At 52.6% G+C, this 18,003-nt stretch overlaps 2 protein-coding genes across 2 annotated transcripts; one reads left to right on the top strand and one right to left on the bottom strand.

The window, feature by feature from the left end:
- Window positions 1-368: 368 nt before the first annotated feature.
- On the bottom strand, window positions 369-3,937 carry APOBR (apolipoprotein B receptor; the record flags this gene model as incomplete). Its single annotated transcript, XM_082856620.1, has 4 exons — window positions 3,866-3,937; window positions 883-3,525; window positions 529-791; window positions 369-438 (listed from the first exon to the last, which is right to left on the bottom strand). Exons 1-4 carry the CDS (start codon window positions 3,920-3,922, stop codon window positions 369-371), a joined length of 3,033 nt encoding a protein of 1,010 aa, XP_082712746.1. The 5' UTR covers window positions 3,923-3,937.
- A 1,846-nt stretch (window positions 3,938-5,783) lies between these two features.
- On the top strand, window positions 5,784-17,020 carry CLN3 (CLN3 lysosomal/endosomal transmembrane protein, battenin). The gene is made up of 16 exons (XM_082856331.1): window positions 5,784-5,884; window positions 6,073-6,189; window positions 6,310-6,388; window positions 8,789-8,885; window positions 9,993-10,064; window positions 10,475-10,554; window positions 10,692-10,777; window positions 11,404-11,476; window positions 11,562-11,705; window positions 12,528-12,640; window positions 13,505-13,551; window positions 13,633-13,701; window positions 13,796-13,851; window positions 13,990-14,083; window positions 16,396-16,536; window positions 16,643-17,020. Exons 2-16 carry the CDS (start codon window positions 6,150-6,152, stop codon window positions 16,760-16,762), a joined length of 1,311 nt encoding a protein of 436 aa, XP_082712457.1. The 5' UTR covers window positions 5,784-5,884; window positions 6,073-6,149; the 3' UTR covers window positions 16,763-17,020.
- Window positions 17,021-18,003: the final 983 nt, after the last annotated feature.

Raw genomic sequence — 18,003 nt, forward strand, 5'->3', positions numbered from 1 at the left:
TCTCCAGGGCCTGATGGGGGGTTGAGAATCCGGGGGGGGGGGTCAAGGAGTGGGCGCAGTAGAGAGGGAAGGCTGTGGGGAGAACTGTCTCTGTCCTCGCTCAGTCCTCCAAGCAGCTGAGACAGGTTGGGGAGGTAGGCAAGGCAGGCCATCAGAGAGAGATGACCCCAGCGGGGCAGTGGTCCACCAGCCACATTGGAGAGTCAGACTCCTTAAGTTCATGGTTCTCGCAGACATCTGGTTCTGTCTGCTCCGTGAATGACACACCAAGAAACTAAGGCCCAGAGGGTGGAAAGGATGCGTCCAAAGCGGCAGAGGGAGTCAGGCTGAGCAGGGTTCAACCCAGCCTTCTGAGCCTCACGTCCCAGTCACTGGGGCTTTGGCTGGCCCAGCCTGGCTCGCAGCTCCTGCATCATGCCAGGGTGTGCCAGGCCAAACCTGCAGATGGAAGACAGGCCGTGGGAGCTGGTGTCCAGATGCCGTCAGCCTCCTCCCCATCCCAGGCCGGTCACCTCCCCCTGTGCTTACCTTTGTCCCAGGGGCCTTCTGGCTGGCAATGGAGTCCCTTCAGGGCTGGAGGAGCTTGGCTCCGGGGCGTGCTCTGGCTCGAGAAGTCTCTGTTCGGGGGCTACCAGCTCTTCCTCCGGTGGGGGGCTGGGAGGCTCCTGCGGTTGCTCAGGGGCGGGGTTCCGTCGGAAAGAGGGCCGGGAGCGGCGCTGTGAGGAGCTGCGGGAGAGGAGGGCTCGGCTTCTCGGGACAGAGACGTCCAGGCGAGCCCCGGGGAGCAGGGCCTACGGGGAAGAGGGCACGGGGTACCACGGGGCCGGCTTCAGCTTCGAGATTCTGCTCTGTCCAGCCCAGGACCCTACCTGGAGCCCTCACCTCACTCCAGCTGCTGTGAGCATCCCCGCATGGTCCAGGCTTAGCCTCGGCAGGGTCCTGGTTGGTTGACTGGTCCTCTTGGCCCTGGACGCCCTCCAGGCCTTCTGGGTCAATCTCCTCAGCCTCTGCCTTTTGGTCTCCAGTCACCTCGATATCCTCCACCGCAAGGGGCCTTTGTGCCTCTCCCTCGGGGTGCTTGTCCCCGTGCTGCCCCTCACTGCTTTGCCCCTGCTCTGTCCCTTGCCATCCTCCAGCTTCTTCTTCCCACAGTGTGTGCCCTCCTGGGAGGCCCTCTACCCTCACCACCTGGGAGCCCGAGGTAACGCCATCCATCCCCCAGCTTCCTTCTGCTACTGCGGATTCCTCCACCTCAGCCTGCTGTCCCCCGGGCTCACCCTCCCGAGGGGCCTCAGAAGCCTCTGCTTGGCCACCTCTGCCAGGCGCCTCCTCCTCTGCTGAGCCCTCCAGGCCAAACTCCTGCCCACCTGTTTTCTCCCCCTCTGCAGCCACTACCAGGTCCTCACCTCCGCCGGCTTCCTCTCTCCCTTCTGAATCCCAGTCTCTCCCGAATGCTTCCTCAGCCTCTCTGCCGGGCCTGTCCCCAGTCCCAGGAGCCCTTCCATCCAGAGCTGCCTTATCCTCCACGATCTCGGTAGCCAAAGAATTTGTCTCCATGTCGTTGCTGTCCTGGAGACTCAGAGCCTCCGCCTCTAGCCTCCAGCCTCTCCTGGATGTTCTGTCTGCCCCCCAGGGCACGGTGGCCTCCACCTCCTCCTCCTTGGTCTCTGTGGCGTCTGACTCTCCCAATGACTGGATGGTCCCTGCTTCTGCTCCCTGCCTTCCACCCAGCTCTTGGTTCTCTGCTCCAGGGGTCTCCCCCTCCTCTGCTCCACGCCAGGCTTCCTTTGCTTTCATCCATTCCCCACCTGCCTCTGGGACCTCTGGTCGTGCAGACTCTCGGCCTCCTTCAGCCTCCGCCACGGGTGCCTGGCCTCCTGTAGCCTCCTCCTTCCCCTCTTCAGCATCTGCTTTTTCCTCCTGGGTGTTCCCTGTCTCCACATCCCTTCTTCTGTCTTCCCAGGCTTCCGCCACAGAGCTGTTAGGTTCTACATACCCCACGTTCCTGGGATATTCCTCCAGGCTCCTCTCTGTCTCCTCCCTGCTCAGGGCTGGAATGCTGCAGAGCTCTTCCTTACATGCCTGCCCTTCCTCAAGTTGCTCTGTGGGGGTCTGGGGGCCTCCCACCAGCTCAGGTTCTTGGCCTTCAGTGACCCTGTGCTCAAGGCCACCCCACCCCACCTCCAGTGCTTCTCCCCTGGCCTGAGCCTCTTCCTCACCCCTCTCCCTGCTGAACTCCCTCTTGGGCCTGGCCTCTGGCGTCGCCTCCAAGTCAACGTCACCTTCAGCCTCATTTGCTGCTTTGTCCTGGAGCAGCTCAGCCTCTGCAGCCCAGCAACTCTTCTGCTGTTGCTCGGCCTCCTCTGCCTGCACCACCTCCTTGAGACTGGTTTGAGCAGCCCTGATCTCTGAGTCTTGCCTCTCCACAGCCTCTCCCTCAGCCTGATCTGCCTGGCCCTCAAAGCCCTCCCCTCCCTCCGCCTCTGACTCCTGCCCTTCCTCAGCTTCCCTCCCTGCTGCCTGGTCCTCGGCCGCTTCTTCCACTCTCTCGGTTCCCAGGGCCTGGGTCTGTTTGGGGAAGAGGCTCACTTCAACCTCTCTATTCTCATCTACCTCCTCCTCCTCCTGGCCTCCCTTGGAGGTCTCCTCTAGGGCCCAGACTCTCCCAGTACCCTCTGGGATCCTTTCTCCTGGGACTGCCCCATGTTCAGTCTCCCCAACCTCTGGGAGGTCAGCCTGCTCCCTGCCTGAGGTTTCCCTGTCCTCAGATTCTGCCCCTGGCTCCTGTGTCCCCTGTGCCCTTGTGCTTCGGCCACCCCTTACCACTACCACCTCTTCTTCCCTCCCAGCCCCTTTGGCCCCAGGCCCCCGGATCTCCTCTGCAGCTGTCTCATCAACCCCCTGCTCTGATTCCTTTCTGTCCTCTGCTACCTTTTGCCCATCAACACTCGCCGTCCGCTCAAGCTCCTTGTGCCAGGTCCCCTCTGACTCCACCCCTCCAGCCACCCCTGGCTCTGTTGCCCTGACCTCTTCCTCCTCCTCCTCCCGTTCCCAGGTTCTCAGTGTCTCCTCTCTCTTTACTTCCTGCTCATCGGGCTGCTGACTCTCCTGGGCTTGGCTACTCCTGTCTCGACCAGCCTCAGACCCTGCCTCAGATTTCCTTCTGGGCTCCAGGGGGATACTTGAATGCTGGCATCTCGTGGCCGTGGCTGCCTCCCAGGCCCCAGTGTCCTGCCTATCTGCTTGAGACCCATGGGAGCTGCCTTGTCTGCCACGCCAGGTCTGTTCTGTAGCTGAGCTTTCCTCCTGGCACCTTCCAGCCTCTCCAGGCCCTCTCAGCCCTCCATCCCCCTTGCTTTGGCTGCCTCCAAGGCCCTCCACGGCCTCCTGGCCTTCCTCCTCTACCTTCCCCCCGAGGCTTCTTGCAGCCACCTCCCCCAGTTCCTCAGCTGCACACGCCTCCCTCCTCTCTGCAGTGGGGACATCATCTCCCATAAGGTAGGAGACAAAGGTGCTGAAAGACTCCTAGAAGAAAAGAGGGATGGGGACAAAGGTATTACGAGGAAGCCCAGCCCTCTCCCTCGGGGCCCTGGGCCAGAGGGACTCGGGAGAAGGAAGAGGGGTTCTAGGATCTAGGAGGAGGAGGGGGACAGAATCTGCAGAAGGAGCAGGAAACGGCCTAGATTAGAGGTGTGTGGATGTGTTTGTGGAGATGAGGGGATTGAAATCCAGAGAAGATCGGGCTAGCAGGCTGCCTGATTGTGGGGAAGGAATCTTGAGTCTGAGGAGAAGCTCAAAGGGAGAAGGGAAGGTGAGGCCCCAGGGAGCAGGGTGAAAATCTCTGGCCTCTCTTTGCCCCTCTCACCAGTGCCCCCCTCAAGGCCTGATGCAGCCCAGGGAGATGTAGCCGGAGGAAATCCATCCTGTCTGTCTCTGTCTGTGTGTCCAGAAAGCTGACAATGATTGTCCCCACCCACCAAGCCAGTCTTCCCCAGGACCCAAGACACTTCCTCTTCCCCTGTCTCTCCCTGACGCATCCCCACCCCGAGCCCTGCCCACCTTCTGCAATGCCCACAGCTGCTTCCAGCCCAGGCTGGGAAGTGGGTGTATATCACACACGGGACTCAGGTGGTGTACATTCGGAGCTAAAGGGCAAGGGAGGAGGACCGAAAGGAAAGAGCGGGAGCAGGAGACCTCAGAATTGGGGAGGGGGGAGGGGCATGTGGCAACTGCAGCTCAAGTGACTCAGGTCTTGTATTTACACCTCAGCCGTTTCCGTCTCCCCTCAACACCACAGCCTCTCTGTGAGAGGAAGCTGGGGTTTGTGGTTCCTGTTTTGCCTGGGGACAAGGAGTAGGAATGAGGAGGGGGCTGGTAAGAGCTCTGGCTTCTCATTTCAGGGTCATTAATGCTTCCCCAAGAGGAAGAAGGGGCTGGATTGGTGGCTCCAATGCCCATTCCCTCACCTGTAGTCATTCTTGCGAAACGAAACTTGGCTAAACTTTGTACTGTGGTTATTCACGTCTACCTCCCAGCCTCCTTTGAGTTCCTTGAAGGTGGAGGCCATGTATGACACGTTGCTGAATTTCTAGAGCCCGGCATGGGTAGTAGGATCCCATTTTTCATTGGTTGAGTGATCTGGGAAGCAGACCAAAGGGGGTACATTTCGAACAGCAGTCTGAGGGCCTGGTGGTGAGAAAGAGCTGAGAGAGGTGGGCACTGACTGTTGGAAGCCCACAAGAGAGATTAGCAGGGGAAAGACGTGATGAAGAAAATTCAGGATGTTGCTTTACCACCTAGAGGAAGGTAAGAGAATAATCGCTCCTTATCTGGGACTTTGTGAAGTGACCTTAATCGACACCTTTTCCTTGGGTCCCCTCCCTGAGCCTCACTTTCCAAATTTCCAATTAGAGGAACTAGATGAGATCACAGAATCAGAATCTTGGGCCTTAGAATTATCTGGTCTAAGCACCCTTAATGCAGGCAGGAATCTCTCAGCAGCCAGCACCCCTGCCTCTGGTGCTCTATTTCTTTGTTTGTTTGTTTTTTGCGTTACGCAGGCCTCGCACTGCTGCGGCCTCTCCCGTTGCGGAGCACAGGCTTCGGACGCGTAGGCCCAGCGGCCGTGGCCCACGGTCCCAGCCGCTCCGCGGCATGCGGGATCCTCCCGGACCGCACAAACCCGCGTCCCCTGCATCGGCAGGCGGACTCCCAACCACTGTGCCACCAGGGAAGCCCTGGTGCTCTACTTCTTATTGCCGAGTCTCTAAGGTCACCTTTAGGTCTAACTTTGTATGTTCATCAGTAAATTTCCTTTTTTGTTTTCTCATCTGTAAAACCAGGGTTGAACTACTACTTTGGTTCTAAGATAATTTGAGAAAGGGGCTCTGTTAACCACCTTGGATACTGCCAACAGACAATTCATGAAATCTTTTTAGGTGGGTGTTATCTTTATGTGCAGTTTCTAAAGCAATCTAAAGGCAACAACAGATAGAAATAAGAATGACCTGAAGCTGGCTGCCTTTGTTGTCAGCCAGAAACAGTACCGGCTAGGCAGGTGGCCATATTTATTTCTGGCAGTTGCAGAGGAGCTGAAGCCATTTGCCGCCATGATTAGTGTTGGTACGGTAGATCACGGCCTTGGGTGTCCCCAACTAACGTCATGGTTCTTCTTGCTGATCCTACCTATCCCAGTTTTAAACCGGTGGTTCCAGGGTTCTTCCAGCCTCTCTCAGTCCCCTGCCCCGAAACTGGGTAGGTCTATAGAGAAGATCGAGAAAAGACCCGGAAGTGGTGAGGACCTTCAAGCACGTGATGCGGGACCGACAGGTGCTGTCACGTGATCCGTCATTCCTGAGTTTGGAATGTTTAGGTGCTCTTAAAGGTACAGGCTGCAGGGCCCCCTGCTTTAGAGGGGGCGGGGGCAGAGTCCGACGGGTGGGGCGTGGTGGGGCGTACGAGGGCGCAAGATGGAGCCTGGGGTTAGGGCCGTGGCTCGTAGAGGCGCCAGTGCTGCGGAGAAGCCGGAGCTGGGACCGGCAATGGGACGTTGATCCCTCTCACCTGTCGTAGACCCTCATCCGCCTCATCGGAGCCAACTCTGAACTCTCGCTGACTTTGGACCCCTCGGGGGACCTGAACTTGATGCCATGGGAGGCTGTGCGGGGCGGCGCCTTTCGGATTCGGAGGGTGAGTATTCCTGCCCACCCTCACGGGATTGACTTGCTCGGTCCCGGGAGAACGCCCGTTGGCCCATCGTGCACCTGAGAGTGGGGTGGGGGTCAGGACCTCTTCTTTTCCCCCTTCCAGGAGAGGAGGCCAATCCGGCACTTAGGCCCCCGCCGCAGGACCGTCAGGGGACCCATTGGAAGAACGCGGTGGGCTTCTGGTGAGTGGCCTGAATAGGGTGGGAAGAGGGAAGCAACAAGAGGGGTGAGAAAAGAGAGTTGAGCTTCCAAAAAGGAGCTGAATCCACAAAATATTTACTGAACCGCTTGGTTTGCCCTGAGGCCGTGTGTAAATTTCCCAAATTTCGCTCACTCCCTTATCACCTTCCCCTTTGGGCCAGCTTCTCATATGACCTGCAGGGATCTTTTCTTCATGTTTTTACTCCAACCAACTCAGCCTTTATTTTATTTTTTCATGAAAATAATATCTATTCAAATTCAGAATTCGTGTCTCTGAAATTTTCTGTGTGACCGTTTCTGAGATGAATATCGGTAACAAATCATTTAATTTCTAGACAAATCTCAATGTCATCGGTTATCTTCTTGATTTTAGTTTCTCTGAATTTTCGTTTCCTCAGCTGTAAAATGGGATAATAGCAGGCGCCTTGCCATGTTGTGAGGATTTTATTTTATTTTATTAATTTTTATTGGAGTATGGTTGCTTTACTATGTGGTGTTAGCCTCCACTGCACAACAAAATGAGTCAGACATACACATACAGATATCCCCTCCCTTTCGGACTTCCCTCCTATTTAGGTTACCACAGTGCATTAGGTAGAGTTCCCTGTGCTATACAGTATGTTCCCATCTGTTGTCTATTTGTACATAGTATCAATAATGTATATGTGTCAATCCCAGTCTCCCAGTTCCTGCCTCCCCACCCCTTCCCCCTTGGTATCCATACATCTGTTCTCTACGTCTATGTCTCCATTTCTGCTTTGCAAATAAGATCACCTATACCATTTTTCTAGATCCCATATACATGCGTTATTATATGATACTTGCTTTTCTCTTTCTGACTTAACTTCACTCTGTATGACACTTTCTAGGTCTATCCACATCTCTACAGATGACCCAATTTCGTTCCTTTTTATGGCTGAGTAATATTCCATTGTAATTATGTACCACATTTTCTTTATCCGTTCCTCCATTGATGGACATTTAGGTAGCTTCCATGTCCTGGCTATTGTAAATAGTGCTGCTATGAACATTGGGGTGCATGTGTTTTTTTGAATTATGGTCTTTTCTGGGTATATGCCCAGTAGAGGGATTGCTGGGTCATATGGTAGTTCCATTTTTAGTTTTTTAAGGAACCTCCATACTGTTTTACATAGTGGCTGTATCAATTTACACTCCCACCAACAGGGTATGAGGGTTCCCTTTTCTCCACACCCTCTCCAGCATTTACTGTTGGTAGATTTTTTGATGACGGCCATTCTGACCGGTGTGAGGTTATACCTCACTGTAGTTTTGATTTGCATTTCTCTAATAATTAGTGATGTTGAGCATTGTTTCATGTGTTTGGGCCATCTGTATGTCTTCTTTGGAGAAATGTCTATTTAGGTCTTCTGCCCATTTTTTGACTGGGTTGTTTGTTTTTTTGATATTGAGCTGTATGAGCTGCTTGTATATTTTGGAGATCCAACTCAGCCTTTAAATTTGTAAATACATGTACTTTTTAAAAGAAAACTGTAAATCACTACTCTGGACGGAAAGCCAGTATTTTCCTAATGCACATTTAAATAAATGCATCACTGCCTTTTAAAAGTCATCCATCTACCTCCTAAAATAATTCGAATACTGAGCTTTGGGAAATACTTCTAGCACTAACCTAAACATCAAGGACTTGGGTAACAGATTGGGTTGGAAGTGAGGCTCTCTCTCTGAGCCTCAGTTTCTCAGCAGTAATATGGGAAGAGCAGCAGTACCACTTCAGAGGCTTGTGAAAAGGACACATGATACCCTGGGGCTGGGTCCTGTTCCCTTCCCATCACTGATGGCAGCTCTGGGAGATGAGAATAAGTGAACCAGATCCTTCATAGATCATGTAGGGTATTATCTTGTTTTGATCTCTACAGCACTCTGTGAGATAGTCAGGAGAGAAGTTTGAATCCTCATTGTACACATGAGTAGACTGAGGCCACTCAAGTAGGAAGTGGCGGACTTGGGACCTGAACATAGTCCTTTGGATTTCAAGCCCCCAGTATCTTTCTACCATACCACAGTCAGAGACAGTGAATCAGTGGATGAGAAATGCCCCGGGAACTGAATCATGGTGGGAGCTTGGAGGAGAGAGTCATCAAGGATAACTTCCTTCTCTTCCTGGGAGAGGTCTCAGAGATTAGATATGAACCTAAGTTTGTTGTCCCAAAGCCTGTATTTCTAACCTTCTCACTAAATGGGGATGGGGTCTGGCGACAGAGAAAAAAGAAGGCACAGGAAAGGGGGAGGTTTGGTGCTAGGACTGTGGATAGATTGTATATAATTATATGTCTATTCTTCTATGGCAATTATATCTCAATAAAACTGGGGGGTGGGGGGATCTGTCCTGCTCACTCCAGGCTCCTGGGCCTCTGCAACAACTTCTCTTACGTGGTGATGCTCAGTGCTGCCCACGACATCCTCAGTCACCAGAGAGCACCTGGGAACCAGAGCCATGTAAGTGACCCTCTCTACCACCACCACCATGTTTAGTCCCTATGGGAAGATGAGGGACTCACCCTTGGACAGAAACCCACTTGAAAAGTTCATGGAATGAGGTGACTAAGGGGTGGGACAAGATGGCTAAAGTTCCCAGACCTGAGAACAGGAAGCGTCTTTAAGAATCAATTTGTTCTTGTAAAGCAATTGCAAACTCAAACGTTGGCTGGGTGGGACTATAGTCTAAGGCATGTTTTTTTGTTTTTTTAATTAATTAATTAATTAATTAATGGCTGCGTTGGGTCCTCGCTGTTGTGCACGGGCTTCTCATTGCAGCGGCTTCTGTTGTTGCGGAGCACAGGCTCTAGGTGCGTGGGCTTCAGCAGCTGTGGCTCGAAGGCTCCAGGGCACAGACTCAGTAGTTGTGGCGCACGGGCTCAGCTGCTCTGCGGCATGTGGGATCCTCCCGGACCAGGGCTCGAACCCGTGTCCCCTGCACTGGCAGGCGGACTCTTAACCACTGCGCCACCAGGGAAGCCCTGAGGCATGGTTTTTTAACTCCATCACTGTTGATGTTTTGGGCTGGATAATTCTTTGTTGTGTGACTTTCCTGTGCATTGTAGGATGTTTGGCAGCATCTCTGGCCTCTGCCCACTGGATGACAATAGCATATCCCTCAGCCTCCAGTTGTGACAACCAAGAATGTCTCCAGACATTGCCAAATGTTCCCTGAAGGGTGTAATCATCTCTGGTTGAGAACCTCTTGTCTATGATGAGCTGGAGGATGCAGGCCCAAGGGGAACAGCTACCACCTTGCAGGTCCAACAGGGAATTTGGTCCAAGAATAGATTTTTCTGGAAACCCAAATTTTTTAAATGAAAGTTCCCGAGTGTGTTACCCAAATAAAGTCACTTACAAGGCCATCTTTGGCGTGTGGACCATTAGTTTGAGACTTCTATGGAAACCTCCCCTTCCGCCTTGTGCACATAGAGGAACTGAGGTCTTAAGAAGCCAGTGCTAACCCAAGGCCATCCTTCAAGTTAGAGCAGAGCTGGGAATGGAGCCCGGCCCTGTTTGTCTGCCCTCCTGCCTCCCTGGGTGAAAGACTTTCTTGTCTCCCATCAGGTGGACCCAGACCCAACACCCACCTCCCATAATAGCTCATCTCGATTTGACTGCAATTCTGTCTCCACAGCTGTGAGTACCCATCTGGTCCTCCCTTTACCCTTACTCTGGGTCTATAGACCGCACCCACACCCCCTCAGCACCCAGCTGGTACTATCATGACTCCACTAATTAAGACTGCCATTTACTGAGCCCTTTCTGTGTGCAGCATATATTAGCTTATTGAATCCATACAACAGTACTGAGTTAGGCTCTGTAATCATCCCCGTTTTCCGAATAAGGAGACTGAAGCTCAGAGAATGTGAATACCTTGACCCACAGCTAAGGAGAGGCAGACCTGGGACTGGAACTCAGATCTGTGTGACTTCAGAGCCTGTGTTCGTAGCAGGTCTAATGGGCTGGTTTCTATCTTCCCTTGGCCACTTGGTTGGGAGGGTTGTCCCTGGGAAAGTCTGGGGTCTCACTCTGTTCTCCTGTCCCAGGCGGTGCTCCTGGCAGACATCCTTCCCACCCTCGTCATCAAATTGCTGGCTCCTCTTGGCCTTCATCTGCTGCCCTACAGGTCTGGGTGGAGGTGGCGGGAGGAAAGGCAGGTGGGATCTGAGAGTCGGGAGGCTGGGAGGGCAGAGGAGGTGGCGAGAGGGCTGGGGAGCTGAGAATGGCAGCTGACCATTCCCCCCGGCCCGTATCTCCCTTCAGCCCCCGGGTGCTCACCAGTGGGGTTTGTGCTGCTGGAAGCTTCATCCTGGTTGCCTTTTCTCATTCGGTGGGAATCAGCCTGTGTGGTGAGTGTGAGGTTTTGTGTCAGGTGGGGGGTTCAAAGGAACTACAACAGAGCATTGGTGGGGGTAATCTCCTCCGCTTCCCAGAGGAGAGGGATTATTTTTGTAACCCCCGAGAAGCATGCTAAGACTGTCACAATAGGGAACGGGAGATGAATTCGATTTGGAGGGGTAGGCGGTGGGGAAGATGGGAGGAAATGGACAGATTAGATGGAGATCAAGATGAGCAGTCATCAAGCGTCTGTGATGGAGGTGGAGGAGGCATCAAGGATGAGTTCTTGGGAATTCCCCGGCGGTCCAGTGGTTAGAACTCACTGCTTTCACTGCCGTGGCCTGGGGTCAGCCTCTGGTCGAGGAACTAAGATCCCGCAAGGCTTGCAGTGCAGCCAAAAAAAAGAATGAATTCTTATTCCTGATTTGATAATTGGGCGGATGGAGGTACCATTCCCTATGAGAGGACATGCAGAGGAAGGGGTTGGTTCTACTTCAGATCTGGAGCCCAGCCTATCCAAGGGATCTGTGTTTAGCCCCTCTGTGCAGATGCAGAGGAGGCTGTGGCCACACCCCTTAGGGAATTGAGGCCATTGGGGAAAGGCTAGGTAGGTATGGCCATGCTTGTCCTTCTCCAGGTGTGGTCTTGGCTAGCATCTCTTCAGGTCTGGGGGAGGTCACCTTCCTCTCACTCACCGCCTTCTACCCCAGGTAAGCAGGCAGAGCAGGGAGTGAGGGGAGGGGTTCCCACTGCTGGCTTTGGTCCTTCTTAGGGCTACTGTGTTCTCCTTCTCAGGGCTGTGATCTCCTGGTGGTCCTCAGGTACTGGCGGAGCAGGGCTGCTGGGGGCACTGTCCTACCTGGGCCTCACCCAGGCTGGCCTCTCTCCCCAGCATACCCTGCTGTCCATGCTGGGTATACCCGCACTGCTGCTGGCCAGGTAAGCGGCCTGGGCTGGGAGGAAGAGGGATTCGAGGAGAGAGAACTTGCACGATCCCAATCTTCAGATCCCTACAGCCATGTGGGGGGATGTGGGTTCTGGACTCCAATAGGCCCGAGTCTGAGTTCTGGGCTGCCACTTGTTAACTGTGTTGTATGGGACGAGTTACTTTACGTCTCTGACCCTCAGTTTTCCCATATTTCAAATGATGGTGGCTTTCCTTGCTTCCCCGTGCGGTGACATGCGTGAAGCATTCATTACAGTGTGGTTCCCACAATGAGGGGGCAAGGATAGACTCTGTTCATTTTGTGTGTATTTTCATGTGAATTAGGAAAAGTTTCAATTGGTCGACCAAACCTGTGATTTCACAGATTATCGCTTAGGATAAGGCCGTGTAGAAAAAGTGAATCAATTGAAAGGGAAATATTAAATAAAAAATATTATACACAGAGGGAATGTGGATATGGTAAATGTCATGAAGGCAAAACGTAAGTGACCAAACTTTGGAAACTTCTGGCCTAGCACAAAATGAACACGTGATAAATGGTAGCTAGAGCGATTATTAGAAAAACAACAACAAGAAAACAGGGCTGACACGCTTGGCGTGAGCCAGGAATCAAAACGAGGGCCCATGGATTAGAAACAACAAGGAGATACATTTCAGTTCCAGAGAAAGAAGCATTTTTGCGCAGTTGGAGTTCTCTGGCCAAGGATGGAGGGCCTTGGCGGAGAGGAGGAATGAGGGGGGCTGCCCTGGGAAGAAGTGGCCTTTCCAGCCTGACAGAGGCTCTTCAATCTTCTTTTCATTCTTCCCACTTCCAGCTATTTCTTGCTGCTCACGTCTCCTGGGCCCCAGGACCCTGGAGGGGAAGGGGAGGCAGACACGGCAGCCCGGCAGCCCCTGATAAACAGCGAGGCCCCAGAGTGGAAGCCAGGTAGGAGACACAGTGACCGTCAGAGCGGTCACTTTCTCTGAGTTTCAGCCTTTTCCTCTCTACTGTGGGCAGTCAGAAGAGGGAGTGGATAGGCATGCTGGTTATGGTGAGAGCCGATCACATTCATCTACTCAGGAAGTACTCACTGAGTACTGACTGTGTGTTATACCATTCATAAACAAATAACAGAATCTGAAGCACGTTGTTTTCACACGTTGATAAGTACTAGAAGAACATAACAGAGTGATGTGCTTAGAAATGACAGATGGGGGGACTTCCCTGGTGGTCCAGTGGTTAGGACTCTGCGCTTCCACTGCAGGGGGCACGGGTTTGACCCCTGGTTGGGGAACTAAGATCCCACATGCCGTGCAGTGCGGCCAAAAAAAAAAAGCAAGAAATGACAGATGGGGGGAGGAAAGGGGTTCTATTTAGAGAAGGTGGTCAGTGAAGGCCTTTTTGAGGACATCTCATTGGGCTGAAATATGAATGACAAGGAGTCAGCCCTGTGCACATCCAGGTGAACAGGTTTCAGGTAGAGGGAACAGCAAGTGCTAAGGCCCTGTGGTGGGAATGAGCTTGGGTGTTCAAAACCAGAAAGAAGGGCCCACTGTGGCTGGGTAGGGGTGTACCGCCATCAGGCTGTACAAGAACCATGAAGAAGTCTCATCTAGTTACTTTTTTTTTTAATCATGGTAAAGTATCCATACCATGAAGTTTACCAATTTAACCATTTTTAATTGTACAGTCCAGTGGCGTATGTGCTTTCACACTCATATGTTGGCTGGCTGATTCTTGCACACCAGCACCCCTTTTCTGAGTCAGTGTGCCAACCTCACCTGCCCTTCTCTCCCTGCCCCCCTGCAGGCTCCAGCTCACACCTGTCCCTTCAGGAAAGGTGGACCGTGTTTAAGGTACGGACGGTGGCTCTGGTGTGTCCCCTGCGGCCAGTGTTCATCTCCCAGCCTCCCGCTTATGTCTCCTGACCCTTCCAGGGCCTGCTGCGCTACATCGTCCCCTTGGTGCTGGTTTACTTTGCTGAGTATTTCATCAACCAGGGACTTGTGAGTGAGGGCTGCCGGGAGGGGTGTGGAAATAGTGATGAGGGTGGGGACCCACACATCCCCGTCCATCTCCCCCGTCTGGTCCTTGCTGCAGTTTGAACTCCTCTTCTTCCGGAACACGTTCCTGAGTCACGCTCAGCAGTACCGCTGGTGAGAAGACTGAGGGTGGGTGGCAGCACGGCAGTGGGCTGGGGGGCGGGCCTTTGATGGTAAGGACTGGGGTTGGGAGGGGCTGCCCTGCCGAGTAGGCACCAGAGGGGCTTCCTCTTACTCCCTGCCCCCTTGAAGGTACCAGATGCTGTACCAGGCCGGGGTCTTTGCCTCCCGCTCTTCTCTCCGCTGCTGTCACATCCGCCACACGTGGGCCCTGGCCTTGCTACAGGTACTGAGCCCCTGACCCTCACTCTCCACGTGCCGTGGCTCCCAGCTTCCCTAGGCCCCGATGCTTCCCTCCCTCAGCAGGGGTTATTGATTGCATACCGTCATGTTCTAATCACGGGGAACAGAGGCCAGCAGGGATCTGTGTAAAATGAGTGGCCTCAGGAGCCAGGCAAACCTGGATGCAGATCCCAGCTTCTGTCCTCAGTAGCTGTGTGATTTAGGGCAGGTCCCGGAACTCATCTGAGCCTCAGTTTCCTCATGTATAAATCAGGCATGGTTGTAAGAAATAGAAATGCGAAGAATGAAAGAACAAGAATCTGTATTGTGTCTTAATCAGCTAGGAGCACTTATTTAATGATTATTTGCCCAAGCCTCATGCAGAGAGGCAGGCTTTCAAATAATGTTTCCAACGATAAGAAAATGTTCAGTTCTTTTATTCTGGATGGTTAATTACAATAGAATCAGTGACATTGGAGTCAACAGGTTATTTATCTCAAGGCTGGTGAGCAAATTCATGGCGGAGGTCATGTAAGTGATTAAGCTTTAAATGAATGAAAATACCTACAACAGTCTAACAAAAGGAGTTTTACTTAACCAGCATTCATGTTTCATTGTCACATGTCTATGGCCACTGAAGGTAACTATTAAAAAAACTTCAGCTCTTTTTTTTTTTTTTTTTTGGAAAGAGAACATGATTTTAAACATTCACGTCTTCTTACTTGTTTCTAAATGTCAGAGTTCTCGGTGGTCAGACTTGAAAACACTTTAAAACAAGTCATTGGCAGCCTCCAAATTATTCTCGGTGACTCTAATATCCCTCTGGGCCATAATCTTGGGACCAGACGGGCATATAAAAAATCGCCTTTAAAATAAAGCTTCAACTCTTACAGGAAAGTTTTTTGCCCTTTTCAATAATTCAATTCTGTGATAACAATATAGAGAATTAGGGTAGATGACACTTTAATGTTATGTCAACAGCAGGCAGATATCCTCTAACTTTCTTCCTTATTTGCCTGAGCAGGACTGCCACCCCAGGGCTTTGAACCCGCCAAGTCCCAGATTGTATCAACAATTCTTTTTTTTTTTAACCGCACTACACGGCATTTGGGTTCTTAGTCCCCCGACCAGGGATCGAACCCATGCCCCCTGCAGTGGAAGCACGGAGTCTTAACCACTAGACCGCCAGGGAAGTCCCTGTATCAACAATTCTTAGCTCAGGGTTCTACATTAGATGCCACTGAAATGTGTAGCTTATGATTTTAGCTATAATTTTAACCAAGGTTGCTTCATAGAATTAGCGGCTTATAATCATTTAATTCCATTACAGAAAGTGTCTGGCCTAATGCTCCAGACGAAAGCATCTGCAGTGTTTCTAGGGTCATATTAGTATTACCAGGGTGTGTTCTTTTAAATGCAGATCTCTGAGCCCACCTCACTCTTCCTGAATTAGAACCTCTGAGGGCAAGGCCTGTGTAGGTAACAAGATCCACAAGTGATCTGTGTGTACATTAAGCATGTGAACCACTGGGGTGGCCTACACACTGGGGAGACAACCCTGTGCACTGAGGACCGGGACAGTGGGATCCCCTGAAGGACTGGGGCACAGAGAAAGGGACCTACACCCTTGGGTGGGGTCAGCGAGCCTTCTTAGAAGGCGTGGGGACATCTAAGCCACGGTTTCTCAACCTTGGTGTTATTGCGTTTCGGGCTGGATCCTTCTTTGCTGTGATGCTGTCCTGTGAGCTGTAGGACGTTGAGCAGCATCCCTGGCCGCTGCCCACTGCATGCCCGTAACACCCTCCCTTCCCGGTTGTAACAACCAGGAACATCTCCAGATGTTGCCAAATGTCCCCTAGGCAGCAAAGTCACGCCTACTTGAGAACCTCTGGTCTCACCATAGCCTCAGTTTGATAAAATAGAGGGGAACCTCTCCATTCAGGAAGACTCTGGGAGGAGGAATGAGATCATAGGAGTGAGAGTGACCCTGATCCAAGCTGAGCTGTGAACGGTGGTGACGAGGGGAGCCCAAGTGGGGGAAGGTGGGATAGCATCACAGGCGGAAGGCGTGACACGGGCAAAGGGAGGAGGGGAGGAGACCCCCAAGGTCTAGGATGCTGGGATGCGGTAGGGAGAAGGCCTACCCCAGATCCCAGGATCTGGTAGGCCAGCTGGGTGTTGGGATTTGATCCAGGCCTGTCAGCCCTCACCCTCATCAGCATCTCTCAGAACCGGGGCCCGCTGGATGGGATGTCACCTCCCTTCCTGCCCACCTCTGGTCCCAGGCTCAGCCCTCCCCTCCACCTGCACCCGCAGTGCCTCAACCTGGCCTTCCTGCTGGCGGACGTGTGGCTGAGCTTCCTGCCGAGCATCTACCTCGTCTTCCTGATCATTCTGTATGAGGGACTCCTGGGGGGCGCGGCCTATGTGAACACCTTTCACAACATTGCCCTGGAGGTCAGCACCAGTCGGTCGAGGGCTGTGGGTGGGTGGCCTCTCTGGGAAAGTGCCAGGCAGAGGTAGCTAGGACTGAAGCCTCACCCCTGCTCCCCACCCTCCCCAGACCAGCAGTGAGCACCGGGAGTTTGCCATGGCAACCACCTGTATCTCGGACACCTTGGGGATCTCGCTGTCAGGGCTCCTGGCCCTGCCTCTGCACGACTTCCTCTGCCAGCTCTCCTGACACTCTGACTCCTTGGAACATAGGACACAGTGACCTGGGCCCACACTGACAGGCGGGCAGGTCGGACCGACCCCAGGCCCACGGCCCAGAGCCCACCCGTGAGCTCTGCCCCCAGCCATCCCTACACGGCTGGGATGTAGAAAAGGGCTGAGGTCCTGTTCCCCTTTGCTGGCGGGGCAGCAGTTTTCTTCCACTCTCAAGCTGCTTTCGGGGAATTTCTTTGCATTATGCCTTCAGAATAAATGCCTATTTTATCAATTGACTCTTGTGCCATTTTTCTCTCTGAAAAAACATTTTCTTCTATTATAAAAGCAGGAAGCTCACTTTGGAATATATACAGGAGTGTGTAAAGAAAGTCTTTCAGCAAATTGTCTGGTCTTTGAGTCTTTGCTTATTTGTTAATTCGTTTACTCATTCATTCACTGTGTGGGACAATCTATGCATTTTTTCCCCAACATGTAAGTTTCCAAACCTACAGAGAAGTTGAAAGAACTTACACAATGATTACTGATGTAGGTACCACCTGGGTTCTACAATGAATATTTAGTTCAACATTTTTTTTTTTTTTTTTTTGCGTACGCGGGCCTCTCACTGCTGTGGCCTTTTCCGCTGCGGAGCACAGGCTCCGGACGTGCAGGCTCAGCCGCCATGGCTCACGGGCCCAGCCGCTCCACGGCACGTGGGATCCTCCCAGACGGGGGCACGAACGCGTGTCCCGTGCATCGGCAGGCAGACTCCCAACCACTGCGCCACCAGGGAAGCCCAGTTCAAGTTATTTTTGTGATGCATTTCAAAGTAGGAGGTTGACTGCAATACACCTCCCTCTAAATGCTTCAGCATGCACATTTTTACCTAGAATCCAGTCTATTTTACAAGTCCCTTTTTTTTAAATTTATTTATTTTTGGCTGCGTTGGGTCTTCGTTGCTGCACGCGCAGGCTTTCTCTAATTGTGGCGAGCGGGGGCTACTCTTCGTTGTGGTGCGAGGGCTTCTCATTGTGCCTTCTCTTGTTGCGGAGCATGGGCTGTAGGCGCTCGGGCTTCAGTAGTTGCAGCACACGGGCTCAGCAGTAGTTGCGGCTCGTGGGCTCTAGGGCGCGCGGGCTTCAGTAGTTGTGGCGCACAGGCTTAGCTGCTCCACGGCATGTGGGGAGTCCCAACAGTACCTTAAAAACGGACTTGTAGGGGGACTTCCCTGGTGGCACAGTGGTTAAGAATCCGCCTGCCAATGCAGGGGACACG

Source organism: Leucopleurus acutus (genome assembly GCF_964270905.1).
Source record: "Leucopleurus acutus genome assembly, chromosome: 16".
In the NCBI taxonomy this organism is placed as follows: Eukaryota; Metazoa; Chordata; class Mammalia; order Artiodactyla; family Delphinidae; genus Leucopleurus; species Leucopleurus acutus.